Genomic DNA, 20,707 nt, shown 5'->3' on the forward strand with positions numbered 1-20,707 from the left:
GCCGGCGGGCAGCAGAGGGCGGTGCGAGAGGAGAGAGAGGAAATTGGGGCCCCTGCTCAGCCGCCCTGGGCCTGCGCCTGGCTCTGCCTGCTGCCCGGGCAGAGCTGCGAGAGCCCACCTGACGGTGCTCCACACCAGCGGGACTCGTTCAGGGGCCAGGCAGGGGCCTTCCGAGAGCTGGCCTGGGCCTGCCCTCCCGGCCAACTTCAAGAGCAGCCCCCATGCGTGATGCTGCCCTCCACACCCCCACCCCTCTTCTGGCCCTTCTCCTTCAGCCTCTGCCTGGACAAGCCCTTGCCCCGTTGGGATCATCTTCTATCCAGACTTTAGCTATCTCCTCAGGTACTGTTTCAAATTTCAGAGGACTGATGATTGAATTCCGGAGTCCAGGGGTTCTCTGAGACCTGTGGGCAGAGCTCTGACTGGTAGGGGGAAATAATAAGGAGGCAGATTTTTGAAGGAAGCCCTCATGATGATCAGAGCTGTTCAGACTGTCCCCAAAAATGGTTATGAGCCCCCCGCCCCCATCTTGGGAGTGTGCAAGCCAAGGCTCAAAAGTCACGGATCAGGAATTCTGAATAGCAGGGCCTTGTCCAAGGCCAGGCTGGATAACTCATAGGATCAAGAGGAAGACCCCCTCCACAGACCCCTGTCGGCTCTGTTATGCTTGTGGTGCTGTACCAATGGAATTGCTGAGTGACATGCTGGCCTCTCTGAGCTGAGCTTGTCCATGTGCAGGAGTGAAGGGAAAGGGACCCTTTCCCTTCAGAACACTTTTCAGATCCTACCATGTGCCAAGCACCATTCTAGAATCTTCCTCAAAAGTTATCTCCCTTTATCTTCATCATATCCGGAAAAGCAGATCTTTTAATATCCATTTTACAAATAGGTACACTGAAGCTCAGAGGGATTCAGTAACTTACCATAGGTCCTACAGCTCCAGAATATGAACCCACTTCTGCCTGATCCAAAGCTTTAATCTTCACATTTTTACTTCCCAATGCCTCCTGACTGGCTTTTCCCATTGGAAGCCCCCCCCCACACACACACACACACATACACCTGATCTTGACTCATCTGATTCCTCCCCCTCATTCAGGGTCAAGATGATCAAGTCCAACATCCTGCAGGGACCCTCCAGCCCAGCTTGGCCTACAGGGATGAGACTGGGAGGTAGACTGGTTTCAGACATACAAATAGACTGAAGGATACATAAAGAAGAATGGAAATCATTACAACAGTGTCGTGGGCATCAAGATCAAAATAAATTCTTAGAAGAGTAGGATTTGCACCTTAAAGATATGTGAGGAGGGCCTGGCCAGGCGGTGGCACAGTGGACAAGTGTCGGACTGGGACACAGAAGACCCAGTTTAGAAACCCCAAGGTCGCCAGCTTGAGCACAGGCTCATCCGGTTTGAGCAAGGCTCACCAGCTTGAGTGCGGGTCACTGGCTTGAGCAAAGGGTTACTCATTCTGCGGTAGCCCCCCAGTCAAGGCACATGTGAGAAAGCAATCAATGAACAACTAAGGTGCCTCAACTGAGTTGATGCTTCTCATCTCTCTCCCTGCCTGTCCATCTGTCCCTATCTGTCCCTCTCTCTGTCTCTCTCTGTGTCTGTCAAAAAAAAAGAAAAAGAAAAAAAGATATGTGAGGGTGGCAAGAAGCACATCTTCTTGACTCTGTTTCCTCGTCTTTAACAAAGATGGCTCCAGTTTCTGCTGTCCCCTCCTCTTATGGCCAGGGGGACCAGGAGGTTAAGCCCACAAGTTCAGAAATCAACAAACTCGTCAGCTATACATAATGAGTACTTACCATGTACCATGTCCTTTATACAATTATTTAATGCTCACAACAACCCTATGAGGTAGAGATGTCCTCATCTCTGTGGTATGGATGAGGAAACTGAGGCACAGAAATGAAGGGACATAATTCCTAAAAGCAAGCATCTAACCCAGTTTGGTCTCACTCTGCAGTCATGAACCAGAGATAAAGTGGTCTGGGAGGGGGTGGCAAAGTGGGAGCTTGTCCCCACCAAGCCAGTTTTGAACCTTTTGACTAATATTGCTCATGTCTCCACTGTTCACTTCCCTGGGGCAGCTTCACCCAGACAGTGTGACAGTTGGAGGAGCGAGGTCCCATCCAGCTCCAAGTCACCAGCCTCAAATGGGCAGGCAAGGTGGCTCCAGGGCCCTACTGCCCACCACCTGTGGTCTTCATTTCTCCACTTGGTTTGGAAGTCTGAGGAGCTGTAGGCTCAGACTACCATTCCTACTTCTTCCCCTGGCCACGGCTCACACTTTGCTGAAGTAGGTGGCTACCTCCTTGCGTGGAGGCCGGGGCCGGCCTCCAGCCCAGCCATTGCCCGTCAGTGGCTCCTCCTGGCCCAGCTGCAGAGGAGGCTTGCATTTGTGCCAGCTCATGAGCAACTTGTTCATGGTGCGTTGATTGGTGATGCCTCGAAGCTTCTCCCTCTCCTCCTTGGCACTGTCTGTGGTAGCCAGGGCAGTTGAGCTAGCAGGGGCCTTGGGCAGTGCCCCGTGGGTGTGACCCAGCTCCAGGTCATGGTTCATGGCCTCAAAGAACTGCTGGATACAGACTTTGGCGAAGGCCTTGGCGTGATCCGTGCATGTCTCATCGAAGAGCTTGCGCTCGATGTCGATATAGTGGGACCAGTACTTGCTTTTGAGGAAGGCGGCCTGCGTGAAGCAGGGCCGCACAGAGCGCACCACAAACGCCAGCAGTGTGGTCAGCAGCACGAAGGACCAGCCCAGGGCCTGCAGGGGAGAGAAGAGTCAGCCGGGCACTGCCCTCTGGCCTCCTAAGCCTGCCCACACCCCCTGTAGCGCTCTCTGTTAGCGCATTTAGTGAAAAGATCTCTGACTGGGCAAGTGACTTCACCTCTTGATCCCCATTTACACATCTGTAAAACAGGCCCAGATATTCCCATTTCATGAAAATGAGATCAAGTGAGTAAAATGTCCTGTGTGGGCCTCGCACTCAACACACAGAAATTAACTAAGCAGAGCCTGGAGTTAGACTGCCAGGGTTTGGGTCTTGTGCTACTATTTACTGGTTGACCAGGAACAAGGTGACGTCTCTGTGCCTCAGTTTCCTCACCTATAAAGTACGCTGGTGATAGTACCTATCTCATAAGATTGTTGTGAGGACTAAATGTGATATTAAACTCAGCACAGTGTCTAGTACATAGTTGCTCAGTAACTGTTAGCCACTATATTTATGCCAATAGGCCCTTGCCAACCAGGCCTCTTCCTTCAGGAAGCCTTCCTTGACCTCCCCAGGCCATACTGACCCTTCCTTGTCTGAATTCTTCATCTCTCTGTTGGTTCCTGATATGGGCTGTCATTCAGTCACCAGCACTGAGGGCCTCCTCTCTGTGGGCTCTGAGCTGGGCACTCAGAGTCACAGAGACAAGTTGAACAATCACTCAAGCCCTGAGCTGAGGAGCCCTGGATGTTTAGGTGTTGGTTCTGCTCCGCTCCGCTCTGCTCTGCTCTGCGGGGCACGGGTCAAGTGCTCCCCAGCCTGTGCTTCAAGGGTCAGTCTCCAGCTGCACAGAGAAGCGTTTAGCTAGGTCAGAGGGGGAGAGGCAGAACAGACCCAAATTTCCATAATGGGTCTGGCAGAGCAGACATCAAGTGCAGACCTACAGAGTATGTGCACAGGGGGGTGAGGGGGGCACCCCCCTGCTGCTCCGTGAGGAAATGTGAGTCCTGTGGGGATGGATTTCCCGAAGTTTCAAATAAAGCTGGAAATCTGCTTTTTATGTTAAATTTTCTGTTTCTTAGGTGATGCCAACTAATTCTAAAATTGAAATTTTAATTCAGCCACTGAAGGCCAGACAAAATATGTCCGTAGGCTAGGCAGCCTGTCTTCTGGGAGCCCTTTTAGCTTCTGATGTGATGTTAGGATGAGGAGGAGGGACAGCTGGCCGCCCCAGGCCCTGAGGCCTAGTATGATGAGACAAATGCCCACAGGACGGGAGGCACAGGTTTGGGAGAGAGGTGGAGTTTGGATTGGACACTTACAGTGTGAGAATAACATGGGGTGTCTGGCGGTGATGCTGCCTCTAGGTCAGGGGTCCCCAAACTTTTTACACAGGGGCCAGTTCACTGTCCCTCAGACCGTTGGAGGGCCGGACTATAAAAAAAAAACTATGAACAAATCCCTGTGCACACTGCACATATCTTATTTTAAAGCAAAAAAAAAAAAACGGGAACAAAGACAATATTTAAAATAAAGTACAAGTAAATTTAAATCAACAAACTGACCAGTATTTCAATGGGAATTATGGACCTGCTTTTGGCTAATGAGATGGTCAATGTGCTCCTCTCACTGACCACCAATGAAAGAGGTGCCCCTTCCGGAAGTGCAGAGGGCCGGGTAAATGGCCTCAGGGGGCCGCATGCGGGCCCGCAGGCCGTAGTTTGGGGACCCCTGCTCTAGGAGAGAGTCCTGGGCTGGAGAGGGGAGCAGGCTGTCTGGAGTTGCCCGGACAGAACATACACATTTCTCTCTCCCTTGCAGGGCAGGCCCGGTCCCAACCCCTCACTTGACAGCCCCTGGTCCACCGGCTTCCAGAGCATGCTGCCCGGTTGTCCTCCCCACACTGCAATGACTGACGCGCTCAGATGGGTGAATGCCCAGAGGGGCAGAGGACCGGAGTGAGGCTGGAGAGGACCCGAACTCTGAATTCCCCGTCAGTGGGCCCTGCAACCCTGCCTTTAAGGCGCATCCCAAAAGCACATCTCCTTTACCCAAGCCCTTCCTTCCAGGGGCACCTGAACCCTCAGCTCTTACTCCCCAAACTGGGAGGCATAGCTGGGGACATTTGCTAGGGAAATGTACTCAAATGGCCCAGCCACCCAGTGGCCTCATTGCTGCCCCGTCCTGGAAGGGGAAAAGGATGCAAATTCCCCAGGCTTCCAAACCGGAGCTCGGGGTGGAGGCAATGGAGCTGGCTGAGCCGCTGGGTCTGTTCTGGGAACCCTACGACAGGGCGTGGGCCTCAGGACAGGGTCGGCATAGCACTTTCCCCCATTGGCTCGATCTGAATAAAGACACATGAGCCTCAGAAGCCCCTGCCTCGGTTGGAAAAAATGCCCCTGCTCCACTGAGCTCCATCTGAGGGGGAACCCCTGTCTGTTTGGGAAACATGACTATTCCTGAGGAACCCTGTTTTGAGAGGTGGGGGAATTGGGCCCAGGGCCGCCTGTTCCCCTCACCTGGGAGATGCAGCGCAGGTAGCGCACGGCCACCTCACGGGCCAGCAGCCAGTCGCCATCGTAGATCTCTGGGCAGGGCACCCGGGCCAGCAGGCGGGCAAGCTCGGACGGGGGCAGGCCAGGCACCAGGCTGCCATTACCCAGTACAGCCACGGGCACGGCAGTGCAGAAAGCACAGAGGAAGCACTTGCCATCGAGCAGCGTGACAGCCACCCAGACGACGGGCGCAATGAGGGCACGCTGGGCCATGGAGCAGAACATGTAGCGCAGCACGGCGGGGTCCTTGGCCCGGCGGCCCGGCGGCCGCTTCCACTCCTCAGCCAGCATGGACACGTTGTTGTTCAGGACCAGGCCGAGCAGAAAGAGCACCAGGGGCGGCACCAGCAGGATGCCAGCACTGTAAGCTGCGTTGTAGCCGGGCAGACAGGGACAGTTGAAATCGAAGGCCGAGTATATCTGGGCGCTGGCCAGGGCCATGAGGCCACAGATGCCATTCATGAAGGACTCCTGGTTAGACTGCAGGAACTGGAAGACCATCCGAAACTTGTCCATTGCGCCCTCCACGGGACCTGGCGGCCTCCTCCCACCTCACCGCTGCCTTGAGGATGGGCCCTGCAGCCCACTGTGCCCACTGGGTGCCCACGTCATGGCTGAGACAGGCAGAGCTCAGGGTAGTGGCTGAGGTCACTGTCTCTTTGAGGAACCTTCTAGTCAGGTGCTGGCCGAGAGGCGCAGGGTGGCCAATCCTATGGGTGTAGCCAGGGTCTGCCCCTCCCCTCCTGAGCCTCTCTCTCCGTAACCACCTCCGGCTCAGGGGAACCACCAGGGCCACACCTGATGGGCAGAGTTCTCTCTGGGTATGGGAGGAGGCCGAGGCAGTTCAGACACAGGCTGGAAAGATGCTGTTTCCAGCAGGGGTTGAATTTGGGACAATCCAGGGCTGCTGCATAGGCTTAAGTTTCTGAACCTTGTCCCCTGGGCTCCTAAGAAGCATATCACCCTCCAGCCCTCCCCATTGGGTCTTTCCTCCATGCTGTATCAGGTTCCATGGCACCTCCTCCATCAGTTCAGATAATAATGGTATGATGATGTAGTCACAGCAATGACAGTGGTGGCTGTAACGGCAGTGATGATGGTGGTGGTGGAGAGGGCAGTGTTGGTATTAGGGATGGTGCTGATCGTGCTGATGGAGGTAAAGGTGGTGATGGTGGTGATTGATGGTGCTGATGGTGGTTATAGCAGTAATGATAGTGATGGTGGTGATGATATTGGTCCCAACGGAGATGGCAGTGGTGGTGGTGAAGATAGTGCTAATATGGCATGGCTTCCTGAATTTGAAGCCAGAGGATTTAAACCTAAGAGGTTGCTGGGTCCCCTCCCTACTGAGGAGGAAGCTATGGCTTGTAAGCCTAATGCAGGTGCTTTTGTGTTCGGTTTGCTTATGTCTCTGTGGGTCCCTGTATGTTCAGAGATTGTGGATTAAAAATCCTTCCCCAGCTCCACCTCCTGCTTCTACTCCCCCAGATTAAAGGACAAAGGGGTGGGGTGGCGGGGTTTCATGCCTGGAGCTCAGGCCTCCAGAGCGTCTGTGGGAACCAGTCCAGGCCCCTCCCATCTAAGTGGGTAGGAACTTAAAGGGCTCCCTTTGATGCCCACCAGTTCTCCCAGAAGAGCAGGTCAGACCTAGCTCCAACTAGATGGCTCTTGTCTGGGTTGAGAGGGCAGGGCTGGAGGCTGACGCTGAGCAAAAGCCTGGACAGGGTGGCTCTGGGGGGCCCTCAGATCTGTGTGTCCCAGTATGTGCTGTGTGTGCGCGCGCTGTGGCTTTGGGCCTCGGTATCTGCGTATCTGCACATGTGCATGTAACCATAACCGCATCAGTGGTCTGTGTGTCTCCGTGTCTCCGTGTCAGATGCAAGAACCTGCATTGACTGGACCGGCCCTGTGTCAAGCACTTTGTATGCATCACCTCGTGTAGTCCTCATACAAGCCTGTGGACTGGATGCTCTAGTCCCCATTTTACTGAGGTGGGGACTGAGGCTTAGAGAGGTGACGTTACCAGCTAAAGTTTACACACGCAGCCTGCAGGTCTGGGATTTGAACCTAGCTAGGGAGTGGGAGTGAAAGAGGGAGTACAGAAGCGTTCTTCCATCTTTCTGTTCCCGCTGAATCAGCTTCTCTTGCCAGTCAGGGTGGAAATGTTTGTCACAAGTCGGTGGAGAAGAACGTTGCTCTTTTCAGCCCTCAGGCTGGGCCTGGGGCAAGAGGAGGAGCCCTTAGGCTGGTGGTTCTGGAGAACCCTGGTGGGGACTCCCAAGGGGCACTCACAGGGAAGAGCAGGGTGAGGGAGTTCCAGCCAAGGACATACTGCAGAGTTGACCTGCGTGGCTACGGGGGCTGAGCTGCAGCAGCGCCCGGCAGCCCCAGGTGGGGAGTGGAGGGCTGGTGCAGGAGCCCAGGAGCCCAGGAGCCCAGGGGCCCAGGGGCCCAGGAGGGGTGTGGCTCTAGGGAGCCACCTGGATTGCTGTCTTCAGTAGTGGACACTCTTTGTAGCCGATGTGCCCATGAAGTGGTGCCATGCTGGCTGCATGGTGCCTGCTCTAACCACATATATACTCTCCACAAATTCTGACTTCAGTGTTATTTTAAAATACTTGAAATAAAACAATTTGATTGGATTCTAAATCTATTATAGCGGTCTTCGGGTTACAACAGCCTCGACATAAGATGTTTCAAGTTTATGACACTCACTCCCATAAACACTTAAAAAAGTTGAAATGTGAATGTTTCGGCTTACGCCATTAGCATCGTACTTACAGACTACACGGGCGAACCAGTTTGGGTGCGTGTGGTAGAAGAATATGCAGTACATTATACAGTACAGTTTATTTATGTCCTTTTCTTTTTTCTGTGGCTTAATTGTGTTTTTATGTTCCAGATGATTATTTTACAACTGTGTTAGGATAGGTAAGTGACTTATGCTAGGGTATGTTTCAACTTACACCAAAATTCGAGTTATGTCACTGTTGTAGGAAAAGAACTGTGTTGTAACCTGAGGACCCCCTGTATTCTCATCATTACAAGAATATTGGTTACAGTTATTGAAAGAAAAGGATGAGTGTTGAAGTGTGGTTTTTTTTTAATTTTTTCATTTATTTGGGAGAGAGAGAGAGAAAGAAAGAGAGAGAGAGACAGAGGAAGGGAGAGGACAGGAGAGAGGAAGAGAAAGAACCATCGACTTGTTCTTCCATTTAGTTGTGCACTCATTTTTGTTTTATTGTTGTTTGTTTTTATTTAATAATTTTATTTTTAATGGGGCGACATCAATAAATCACGATACATATATTCAAAGATAACAACTCCAGGTTATCTCGTCATTCACTTATGTTGCATACCCATCACCCAAAGTCAGATTGTCCTCTGTCACCTTCTATCTAGTTTTCTTTGTGCCCCTTCCCCTCCCCCTTTCCATCTCCCTCTCCCCCCTCCCCCCGTAACCACCACACTCTTATTAATGTCTCTTAGTTTCACTTTTATGTCCCACCTACGTATGGAATAATGCAGTTCCTGTTTTTTTCTGATTTACTTATTTCACTTCGTATAATGTTATCAAGATCCCACCATTTTGCTGTGAATGATTCGATGTCATCATTTCTTATGGCTGAGTAGTATTCCATAGTGTATATGTGTGCACTCATTTTTGAATGTGCCCTGCCTGGGGTTCAAACCAGCGACCTCGGCATGCCGCGATGACGCTTTATCCACTGAGCACCTTTGCATACCATTCTGACTTGTAAAATTTTGAATGGTTGTAAAAATTAGTTTTAAATTTATCATCCATTTGGGCCAAGTCTTCCATGGGTGGTATTTATCAAACATTTAAAGAGATCATTATTAAAGAGCATCGAGGGGCTGGGTGGTGGGTAAAGAGGGTCAAAAGGTATAAACTTCAGTTATAAAATAAGTAAGTTTTAGGCTGTATGTACAGCATGGTGACTATAATTAATATACTGAATTGTATATTTGAAAGTAGCAAGAGAATAAACCTTACAAGTTCTCATCATAAGGAAAAAAATGTGTAACCAGGTGAGCTGAAGGATGTTGACTTATTGTGGTGATCATTTTGCAATATAAACTTACCAAATCATTATGTTGTATACCTGAAACATAATATTATGTGTCAAGTAAAAAAAGAGCCTTGAGTAGGATCTGCCCATGGTCATTTCATTTTTTAAATTTTTTTGTGAGTGTTTGACAGAGATAGAGATGGACAGACAGACAGGAAGGGAGAGATGAGAAGCATCAATTCTTCGTTGTGGCACCTTAGTTGTTCATTGATTGCTTTCTCATATGTGCCTTAACTGGGGGGGGGGGGCCTACAGCAGAGCGAGTGATCCCTTGCTCAAGCCAGCAACCTTGGGCTCAAGCTGGTGAACGTGGCTCAAACCAGATGAGCCCATGTTTAAGTGGCAACCTCAGGGTTTTGAACCTGGGTCCTCCATGTCCCAGTCCAATGCTCTATCCACTGCGCCACTGCCTGGTCAGGCTGCCTGTGATCATTTAAAAATCTGATGTTAAGAAGTTGTGCTTGGCCCTGGCCAATTGGCTCAGCAGTAGAGTGTCAGCCTGATGTGTGGAAGTCCTGGGTTCGAATCCTGGTCAGGGCACACAGGAGAAGCACCCATCTGCTTCTCCACCCTTCCCCCTCTCCTTCCTCTCTCTGTCTCTCTTCCTCTCTCACACAGCCAGGGCTCCATTGGAGCAAAGTTGGCCCGGGAGCTGAGGATGGCTCCATGGCCTCTGCCTCAGGTGCTAGAATGGCTCCAGCCGCAATGGAGCAACTGCCCAGATGGGCAGGACATCGCCCCCTGGTGGGCATGCCAGATGGATCCTGGTCGGGTGCATGTGGGAGTCTGTTTGACTGCCTCCCCCACTTCTAACTTTGGAAAAATACCAAAAAAAAAAAAAAAGTTGTACTCACTGAAGTAAGCTCAAGTTTCTCATTTTAGGAAGACTGGGAGATTTTATTTGGATGTTTTATAATTCAGTATTTAATACCTTTCCTAATACTTCACACCACATCTTCCTTATAATTCTATAAGATAAAGAAGATATAATCATTTTCCCATGGGGATCTATATAGATGTCTCCAAATCCAACCCTCTGCTCTCCGCCCCCCCCCCGCCCTTTGTGTGTCAATTAATGTCTCCAAGCTCTGGAATGTGGAAGTGAGGAACCTCTGCCCCTGAGGGATGCAGGCCCTGTGAGGGAGACGGTGGGGGTGGCTCCTTGAGCAGCGGCTGAGGCTGGAGTTGTATCAGTGCCCACAACAGGGACACAAGGCTGCACAGGGGAAACTCCTTAGCCATCACCTCTTTACTTGTGCTGTCCCCGTCCTGGAATATCCTCCGTCCTCACTCTGCCCACCCAAATCCACTTTATGTCCCTGCCCATGGGCTCAGTGTTTATTTCTCTGAAGAGTTTGCTTTTTTTCTTAGCAAGAAACCATGTTACAGGACTGACCTGTGGTGGCGCAGTGGATAAAGCGTCGACCTGGAAATGCTGAGGTCACCGGTTTAAAACCCTGGGCTTGCCTGGTCAAGGCACATATGGGAGTTGATGCTTCCAGCTCCTCCCCCTTCTCTCTTTCTGTCTCTCTCTCCTTGCTCTCTCTCTCTCTCTCCCTCTCCTCTCTAAAAAAAAAAAAAAAAAAAAAAAGAAACCATGTTACAGAGTGGATAAGAGAAACCTACTGGCGGACCTGGGTTCCCGTTTCAACCCTGCCACAGACTAGCCAGGGACCTCGGGCACGTAATTTAACCCCTGGGTGCCAGTCTTTGCATCTGTGACATGGGGAAAATAAAAGAGCTTCCTTCTCAGGTTGTCTTGAGGATTCAGTGAGTTTAGCTCAGTGCCAGGTCCACAGCGAGCTCTCAGTAAATACTTACGACAACCTTGTGATAGTAAGAATTATCATCTCTGCACCTGAGCTTTACTTTGAAAATGTGTGTTAGTTTCTTATTGCTGCTGTAAAAAATCACCACAACTTAGCGGTTTGAAACAACCAAAATTTATCCTCATTCATTTCTGGGGGTCAGGAGTCTGCCATGGGTCTCAATGGGTTAAGAATCAAGGAATTGACTGCTGTGCTTTTTCTGGACGCTCCAGGGGAGAATCCACTTCCTGGCCTTCTCCAGCTTCTAGAAGACACTCACATTTCCTGGCTTGTGGTCCCACATCACTCCAAGCTCTGCTTCTGTCGTCATATCTCCTCTGACTCTGACCATACTGCCTCTCTCTTGTAAGGACACCGGTGATTACATGGGGCCCACCAGCTCATCTAGGATAGTCTCTCTGTCCCCAGGTTCTCAGCATGATTACATCTGCAAAGTCACTTCTGGAGGTAACACATTCACAGGTCCTGGAGGTTAGGAGGTGGGCCTTGGGCCCATTATTCTATCTACTAGATGAGAGGTTGCTGGTGGTGCATTTAGGAGTGCTTTGTGTCATCTCCACCTCTCTCTAGAGCATGGCTGCATGTAGATGAAAAGCAGGATGTCACAACCCTGCTCAAATTTTGTTTTTATTTATTGATTGATTTTAGAGAGAGAGAAACATTGATCTCTTCCTGTATGTGCCCTGACTGGGGCACAACCTCTGTATATCAGGATGATGCTCTAACCCAGGGGTCCCCAAACTTTTTACACAGGGGGCCAGTTCACTGTCCCTCAGACCATTGGAGGGCCAGACTATAAAAAAAAAACTATGAACAAATCCCTATGCACACTGCACAGATCTTATTTTAAAGTAAAAAAAACAAAACGGGAACAAATACAATATTTAAAATAAAGAACAAGTAAATTTAAATCAACCAACTGACCAGTATTTCAATGGGAACTATGCTCCTCTCACTGACCACCAATGAAAGAGGTGCCCCTTCCGGAAGTGTAGCGGGGGCCGGATAAATGGCCTCAGGGGGCCGCATGTGGCCCGCGGGCCGTAGTTTGGGGACCCCTGCTCTAACCAATGGAGCTATCCTGCCAGGGCTCAAAATTCTTGATGCATTGGCCACATTCTCACCCACAGCCACCACTGTGGGGTGTGCACCAGGCCCTTTGCCTCTAGCCCTCAGGAGTGCGGTCCTGGCACCCACCCCAGTGCTGCAGGAGTTAAGTATCAGGAAGTGCAGCATGCAAAGGGGGCCTCTGGGGAGCGGGTGCTGATCTTTAGGGAAATGTCCAATTTGCGTAGGAGAACACGAGTGGGTGGTGCTCAGGTGGGCTCTGCTGTCAACCAGCAGCTGCAGGAGCACCCAGAGAACAGCAGTGGAGGAGGTGGCAGCCATCATCAGTGAGATGTGGCTGCTGAGGCAGTTTGAGTACTGTCAGGCTGTGTTACCAGAGGTATTAGGTCTTCACCTAAGAAGGATACAGTGTTATTCTCTTCTGCATCAGCCAGACTATATTGGAGGTTGCATATTGTGGCAAAAAACAACAGTGCTCACCGAATAGTCCATGTGCCTCCTTATAATTCCCAGCTCTTTTTCCAGGTATGTTGGGGCCATGGGGCTGAGTTCTGGCATAGACAACCCCCCTGCCACCACACACACCTCTTACCATTTCCACTGCTTTTTCTCTCCCTTGCCATCTGGACCCTGGATGCCAGCATAACTGATGCCTCTGTGCCCCACTCATTCCCATCAACACTCATCCTGACCTTCCAGCAACCGCTCATGGTACAAAGGAGACACTTGGCCAATGCCAGCTGGAGGTGCTGCACTTAATGCCCCAACCAGGGGTGGTCAGGATTGATAACAAACTCTCCACCTTTCTCCCTTTTGGGTTGGGAGGCCTCAGGGGCGTGAGCTCCCAGAGTTGCCCACAGCCATGACTGGCTGGCTCTGTACCCTATACTGCCTGTCTTCTCTTTCCGGTATGACTTCCCCCGTTCCTGCCTGGTGCTTCCTGGGAGCATTTCCACTCTTACTCACTTCCTGGTCTCAGAATCTGGGGAATGCCATGTGTCCTGATGGTGGCATTTCAAGATGGGGAGCCCCCACCAGCTGGGTCCCCAAGTGACCAAAAGAGCCCTCCTCCCCCACCTTCCTGCCCTGTTTACCTGCCTCAGACTTTGCCTGAATGATAGAGCTTTGTTAGGACACCAACATTTTGGTTGTGTTTTTACATCTGGGTCTAACCTGACTAATACAGAATGGACTGCTGTCTGTGTGTTACAAACGAGAGCACCCTGAGTCCATTCTGCCTCCTAAATACCTCTAATCTGCTGCTTCTCTTCACCTCCACCCTAATCCAAGCTCAATCAGCTCTTGTCTGCCTTGTGCTGTTCACACTGGCCCCTTAACAGGCCACTCCAGGCTGTGGCCTGTGTGATCTTTTCAAAGTGGACATTTGAGTAAATCACTACATACATAAATTACTTTGATGGCTGAAATTTAAAAGCCTTCTCCTGGCCTGACCAGGCGGTGGCGCAATGGATAGAGCATCAGATTGGGATGTGGAAGACCCAGGTAGGGGACCCTGAGGTCGCCAGCTTGAGCACGGGCTTATCTGGTTTGAGCAAAAGCTCACCAGCTTGGATCCAAGGTCGCTGGCTCGAGCAAGGGGTTACTCGGTCTGCTGAAGGCCCGCGGTCAAGGCACATATGAGAAAGCAATCAATGCACAACTAAGATGTCGTAATGAAAAACTGATGATTGATGCTTCTCATCTCTCTTTGTTCTTGTCTGTCTGTCTCTATCTATCCCTCTCTCTGACTCTCTCTCTGTCCCTGTAAAAAAAAAAAAAAAAGCCTTCTCCGGGCCTGTATGGACAGGTGAAGGCTGGCCCTGGGGCCACACTCCTGTCAGTGTCTGCTTTCCAGCTCACTTGCCTGCTTCCACTTCTTCAGGCAGGATAAACCCCTTCCCACCTCAGGACCTTTGCACATGCTTAACACATTCTTAGCCTTCTTCTTCTCTTATTCTTCACCTGAGACATTTTTTGCTCATCCTTAGCTCTCAGCTTAATGGTCCCTTATTTAGAGAAGTTCTTGAACCTTCAGCTTAAAGGAGTCCTGCTGATATGGCTTTCATGGGCCCCTGGATAGCCTTTCTCTTCACAGCACTGATGACAAATGTAATTACTTGTCTTGGAGAGGTATGTTTGTTTAATATTAGGGGCTCCCATTAGACTGTAAAGACTGAAGGTTCGCATCTGTTTTGTTCACTGCTGTGTTCCCAATGCTCAGCACAGTGTGCCTGGGACATAAAGTGCTGAATAGGCCCTGGCCGGTTGGCTCAGTGGTAGAGCATCGGTCTGGCGTGCAGAAGTCCTGGGTTCGATTCCTGGCCAGGGCACACAGGAGAAGTGCCCATCTGCTTCTCCACCCCTCCCCTTCTCCTTCCTCTCTCTCTTCCCCTCCCGCAGCCGAGGCTCAAATGGAGCAAAGATGATCCGGGCGCTGGGGATGGCTCCGTGGCCTCTGCCTCAGGCACTAGAATGGCTCTGGTCGCAACAGAGCAACGCCCCGGATGGGCAGAGCATCGCCCCCTGGTGGGCGTGCCGGGTGGATCCCGGTCGGGCGCATGCGGGAGTCTGTCTGACTGCCTCCCCGTTTCCAGCTTCAGAAAAAAAAAAAAAAAAAAAAGTGGTGAAAAAATGAATACGTGAATAAGGGAATAAAGGAAAGAAGTGAACCTTCTGTCTAGGTAGATTGGCGAGGAGGCAGGAATTCAGACACGACTATGAAACAGTCCTCAGTAGTCTGGCTCTCGGCTTATCTCCAGGGTTCGGGTCTGTGAGCAGAGTGGGGAGGGCGTAAGAGCAGCTCCTCCTTCACAGAAGGGCGGTGACAGCCGTGGGCAGGAGGGCTGGCACGCGAGCTTGAAGCTCCCTGCTACCAAACAGCCACCAGCAGACCCGTCTTACCTCTGCTCTGCAACATCGGCCTTCTCAGACCATCTCCCATCATTCTTTCCTAGACCCTCAGGGACAGTCTCCCCATCCCACAGCCCCCTCTGTCCTCCCCGTTACAGCCGGACAAGCAGAGGTAAGAGAGTTCATTTCATCTGGCCTCAAAGGGCTGGGCAGAGCTGAGCCCTCAGCCGAGAACTCCATCATCTATGACAGGGGTCCCCAAACTTTTTACACAGGGGGCCAGTTCACTGTCCCTCAGACTGTTGGAGGGCCGGACTATAAAAAAACTATGAACAAATCCCTATGCACACTGCACATATCTTATTTAAAAGTAAAAAAACAAAACGGGAACAAATACAATATTTAAAATAAAGAACAAGTAAATTTAAATCAACAAACTGACCAGTATTTCAATGGGAACTATGCTCCTCTCACTGACCACCAATGAAAGAGGTATCCCTTCCAGAAGTGCAGCAGGGGCCGGATAAATGGCGTCAGGGGGCCGCATATGGCCCGTGGGCCGTAGTTTGGGGACCCCTGATCTATGAGGTCCTCGAAGTGACGCATGTTAGTGTGGACGCAATTCTTCCACTTTTATCATAGCCTTTAGGTCAGGGGTCCCCAAACTATGGCCCGCGGGCCACATGCGGCCCCCTGAGTCCTTTTATCCGGCCCCTGCCACACTTCCGGAAGGGGCACCTCTTTCATTGGTGGTCAGTGAGAGGAGCATAGTTCCCATTGAAATACTGGTCAGTTTGTTGATTTAAATTTACTTGTTCTTTATTTTAAATATTGTATTTGCTCCCATTTTGTTTTTTTACTTTAAAATAAGGTTTGTGCAGTGTGCATAGGGATTTGTTCATAGTATTTTTTATAGTCCAGCCCTCCAACGGTCTGAGGGACAGTGAACTGGCCCCCTGTGTAAAAAGTTTGGGGACCACTGCTTTAGGTCTTGGTGCCCTCACCCATAAAGGGATGCTGAAGGTCCCTCTCATATCCATATCCTAAATTGGGGCAGGCACCAAACCTCCCACCTTTCTTTTATAACCCTGGGTAGAGCCCAGGGACTTACACGAACAGTACAGAAATCTACCTATCTGCTCAGCCTGGACCGCTCTCTGTGTGAGCAGTACCCTGCCTTGGGCAGCTACCAACAACTATGATTTTCCCTCAGCCTTCCCTCTCCTGGCTCTCTCTGAAGCACTGGATTTATTGCTTATCCTTCCCCCATCTTGAAATTCACTCCTCCCTGGCATTCTTCAGGGCTCTTTGCCTCTGCGATGGCTCCTCTTTCTCCTTTGCTGCCTCTACAACTCGAAAGGTCTCGGTCCTTTCTCTCCTCACTCAAGCACCTCTCCCTCGCTGGCCCTACCCTTTCCTGCAGCTCAGGCCTCACTGCCACATGGGTGAACTGCAAGTATCAGCCCTTGTCCCTAACTTCCTGCAGAGTCAAGTCCAGGTCCTGAGCTAAACCTTCAAGGCTCCTGCCACACAAACTGCAGCTTCCCAGGTTTTCCGAGCGATATGGGGATCTACAGAGACAGAGCTCATATTGCCAGCACGTTTCTGCTTGCCCAGCTGGCCACATGTCTCCTAGAAGAGAGGCTGTCTGTCCACAGTGGGGTTAAGGGGGGCCATCACCCGGAGTTTGCTGAGGCTTGGGGAATGAACTTGGGCACTCACAGTGGCTACTCTCCTGGGAGGGACAGTCTTCAGGTGCAGGTGGAAGCCTCCCATCTGTGTCCCTCTCTCCTGGGTGGGGGGTAGTGGCATATGCTGCTTCAGACAGCTCTCTCTCATAAGAGATGAAAAAATTGTGGTGTGGATGGACAATGGCAAAGAGGATGTGGGGTTTAAAACCTCATTTGGGGGCCAGAGAGGGTGAGATTGCATTTGAGGGCCATCAAGGGCAGAGGATCCCAAGAATGTGTCCTGGAGGTGGGGCTCTGGGGGTATTTCTTGGTGGAACTCATTTGGAGTGGGCGCTTCGGCTCTTTGGCTAAGGTCTGTTACTTTAGCCAGGCTGGCTGCACAGCTCTCTATCTGGTTGCTGGTTCACTAGCTCATGACCTGTCTCCCCTCTCAGACGGGAAGCTCCATTAAGATAGGCCCATGCCTGTCTCGCTCTCTGGCATTCCATCAATACATGTTGAATGAGCCCTGGCCGGTTGGCTCAGAGGTAGAACGTCAGCCTGGTGTGTAAATGTCCCAGGTTTGATTACCGGTCAGGGCACACAGGAGAAGCACCTATCTGCTTCTCCACCCTTCCCCCTTCTCTCTCTATCCCTTGCTCTTTCTCTTCCCCTCTCGCAACCATGGCTCAATTGGTTTGAGTGAGCTGGCCTCTGGCTCTGAGAATGTCTCCGTGGCCTCTGCCTTAGGCACTAAAAAATGGCTCCAGTTGCTAAGCAACAGGGCAATGGCCCCAGATGGGCAGAGCCTCACCTTCTAGTGGGCTTGCCGGGTGGATCTCGGTTGGGGTGTATGTAGGAATCAGTTTCTCTGCCTTCCCTACCCCCACTAATAAATAAATAAATACATACATACACAAATAAATAAATTTGTTGAATGAATAAATGACACATATGCTGCCCCTTTTCAAACTCTTTGCCTTTGTTCTTGCTGTTTCCTCCTTTGAGGTGCTCTGCCCTACCCCCATGTCTTTATCTTTATTATATGCGGCTTAAGTGTCTGTTTGTCACTGATAGCTTATTGGTTGCTTGTGTAACTGTACTAGCCAATGGGGTGAAGTTGCCACGGCATTCAAATAGTCCCGCCTTCTGGCATGCCACCTCACAAATTGAGGTTAAAGATTGGAGCAATTGCCCTGGCCGGTTGGCTCAGCGGTAGAGCGTTGGCCTGGCGTGCAGGAGTCCCGGGTTCAATTCTCGGCCAGGGCACACAGGAGAAGCGCCCATCTGCTTCTCCACCCCTCCCCCTCTCCTTCTTCTCTGTCTCTCTTTTCCCCTCCTGCAGCCGAGGCTCCATTGGAGCAAAGTTGGCCCAGGTGCTGAGGATGGCTTTGTGGCCTCTGCCTCAGGCGCTAGGGTGGCTCTGGTCGCAACAGAGCGACGCCCCAGGTGGGTGGAGCATCGCCCCCTGGTGGGCATGCTGGGTGGATCCCGGTTGGGCGCATGCGGGAGTCTGTCTGGCTGCCTCCCAGTTTTCAACTTCAGAAAAATACAAAAAAAAAAAAAAAAGATTGAAGCAATTATTATGCTGTTAAGAAATCTTAACACCAGAAGGGGTCTTTGCAAATGGTACAAGACTAGAGGTTCTCCAATTGAAAAATAATGTCATAATAGCTAAGTCTTTGACTGGCTCCTCTAAAGGTGAAATACATGTCATTCCAAGAATTGATTTGGCTCCATCTCAAACAGAGTTGCCATTTCAATTGAGACGTAGACAATTTCCTGTAAAACTTGCCTTTGCTATGACCATCATAAGTCTCAGGGCCAAACGCTTAAGCGTGTTGGCATTTTTTTACCTGAGCCTGCATTTGGACATGGTCAACTTTATGTGGCCTGTTCAAGAGTTCGTGAAAGAATGGACGTAAAATTAAAAATAATTGATGGTCCTCTGCAAGGCGAGCTTAAAAATGATGGAAAGATCTACACAAGAAATGTTGTGTACAAAGAGATCTTTGACATGTGAATTAACATTTTATTATTTAAATCACCTTTATTTATTGAGCTAGCGGTGGCTCTTAAGAAATGTACCGCCAGTGGTTTCCTTCATTGCACTCTACTTTAAGCAATTAATCAAGTAGAAGGGGGAAACCCTGTGGGGCACTAAGCAAAGGGGCGTCTTTGCTGCCTGCCCTGGGTAATTCAGTTTGAATTAGCAGACACCTTTGCACAAATCATTTTAATTACAATTTATAATATCTAGAACAGTGGTCATTTCGTATGACCGCCGGGCTTTCTAGTTTGTCATAACCTGCCCTCCATTCGTCAAGACCCATTCAAATAAAGCCTTCTCTGATCCCCCACTTGGAGCCGTTATTCTCCATGCTAACTCCCCATGGCACATGGCTTGCCTCTATTATATCGCTTACAGTGTTTACTTTGGATTATAATGATTTCTGAACCTATCACTATCTCTTAGACAGCAAGCTCCTTGATGGCAGGCTTCATCATCTGCATATTCTCTCTTCCCTACTCCTGGGTGCAGGGCTGGCTGTGCAGTAGGTGCTCTAGAAGTTCTCAGTACGAGAAGGCGAGAGTATTGATGAGTCAGTGGAGAAGGCGAGAGTATTGATGAGTCAGTGGCTTTTTACGGTCCAGATGCTGCATCCTTGCAGCCCAAAGTGAGGGCCTTGAGCCTCCTTTCCCTAGGCTGGGATCTCACCAGTGCTAACTGGGCTATCTCCAAGCTCCCCCCTCTCCCTCCCCACCCAATCCCTGCTAACACTTTGCCTAAATCTTGCTCCACCCCAACGCTATTGCTGATATTTGCATGGCCTGACCACAGCAGGGTAGGTGGGGGGGAGGCTGAGCTGCAGGGATTGTCTGTCCTACAACATCCCTATGGCAAGAGCTCAGGACAGCAGATATGACTAGCCAGATAGGGAGGGGGCTGGGCTCTTGGGGGACATCTCAGGGTCCCTGGACTGCCCCTAGGCCCTGAGGACCAGAAAAGCATGGGTCTACACTATTTGTGTTGATGAAGGCAACAGTGGGATGTGAATGTGTGTGCGTGTGCGTGTGTGCGTGTGTGTGTGTGTGTGTGTGTGTGTGTGTGTGTGGTGAGTGAGTCACTAGGGAGGAGCAGTGGCCCAGAGAAGCTCACAGGTTAGATCTGCCCCAACCCTTCCTGTCAGGGCCGCCAGATACTGAGTGACAGTTTTTTTGTTTTGTTTTGTTTTGAGTAAGATTTAACCCTGGTGTTTCAAGGGTTTTCATCCCAGAGCAGATTTCACATCCACACTTAGCCCAGAGTTTCTTAAACATTGCAACTTACCGAATCATCTTGCTCAGCCTGGAGATACCTAGGTCTGCCCCCATATTTGCAGATATGGTCCTTACCTTATACACCAGGGGAAAGCCTCACCAGGGTGCCAGCTTCTTGCTGAGGGCAGTGGGTAGATACCCCGGGAAATACCTGGAGAAGGAGGCAGCCTTACAAAGAGACGCTGAACTCAGGCGTCAGGCCACAGATGGTATGGAAGGGGAGGTGAGCAGAGAAGTGAGGGAGGAAGTGTCTGCTCACTAAAGTTGGGCAAAAAAGCTGGGCAGAGAAAGGGGCTGCATCAGGCAGGGCTGCTCAGCCTGTATGCTAGAAACAGAATTGGTGGGACTTTGGAAGTTGGGAGCTGGAATGGTCAGCCCTCTGGACATTTAAAAACAGAAAAAAAATCCCCTGAACAGGAAAATATAAAGCTATTCATGTGCAGTAGCCAGCAAGAGGCACTAACCATCACTTTCAAGAGGAACTCAACAAGCAGAGCTTGGTAGAGCTTCCTCAGAGAACCCTGGTGGAAGCGGCAGGAAAACCCAACCAGAGAATTGAAAACAAATACACAAACAAAACTATCTGGAGGGCTAACTA

The 20,707-nt window shown here is 50.6% G+C and overlaps 1 protein-coding gene across 1 annotated transcript; it reads right to left on the reverse strand.

Annotated features, from left to right (window-relative positions):
- Positions 1-2,292: 2,292 nt before the first annotated feature.
- CALHM1 (calcium homeostasis modulator 1) lies at positions 2,293-5,796 on the reverse strand. The gene is made up of 2 exons (XM_066239866.1): positions 5,245-5,796; positions 2,293-2,775 (listed from the first exon to the last, which is right to left on the reverse strand). Exons 1-2 carry the CDS (start codon positions 5,794-5,796, stop codon positions 2,293-2,295), a joined length of 1,035 nt encoding a protein of 344 aa, XP_066095963.1.
- Positions 5,797-20,707: the final 14,911 nt, after the last annotated feature.

This window comes from Saccopteryx bilineata, chromosome 7 (genome assembly GCF_036850765.1).
Source record: "Saccopteryx bilineata isolate mSacBil1 chromosome 7, mSacBil1_pri_phased_curated, whole genome shotgun sequence".
Lineage (NCBI taxonomy): Eukaryota > Metazoa > Chordata > Mammalia > Chiroptera > Emballonuridae > Saccopteryx > Saccopteryx bilineata.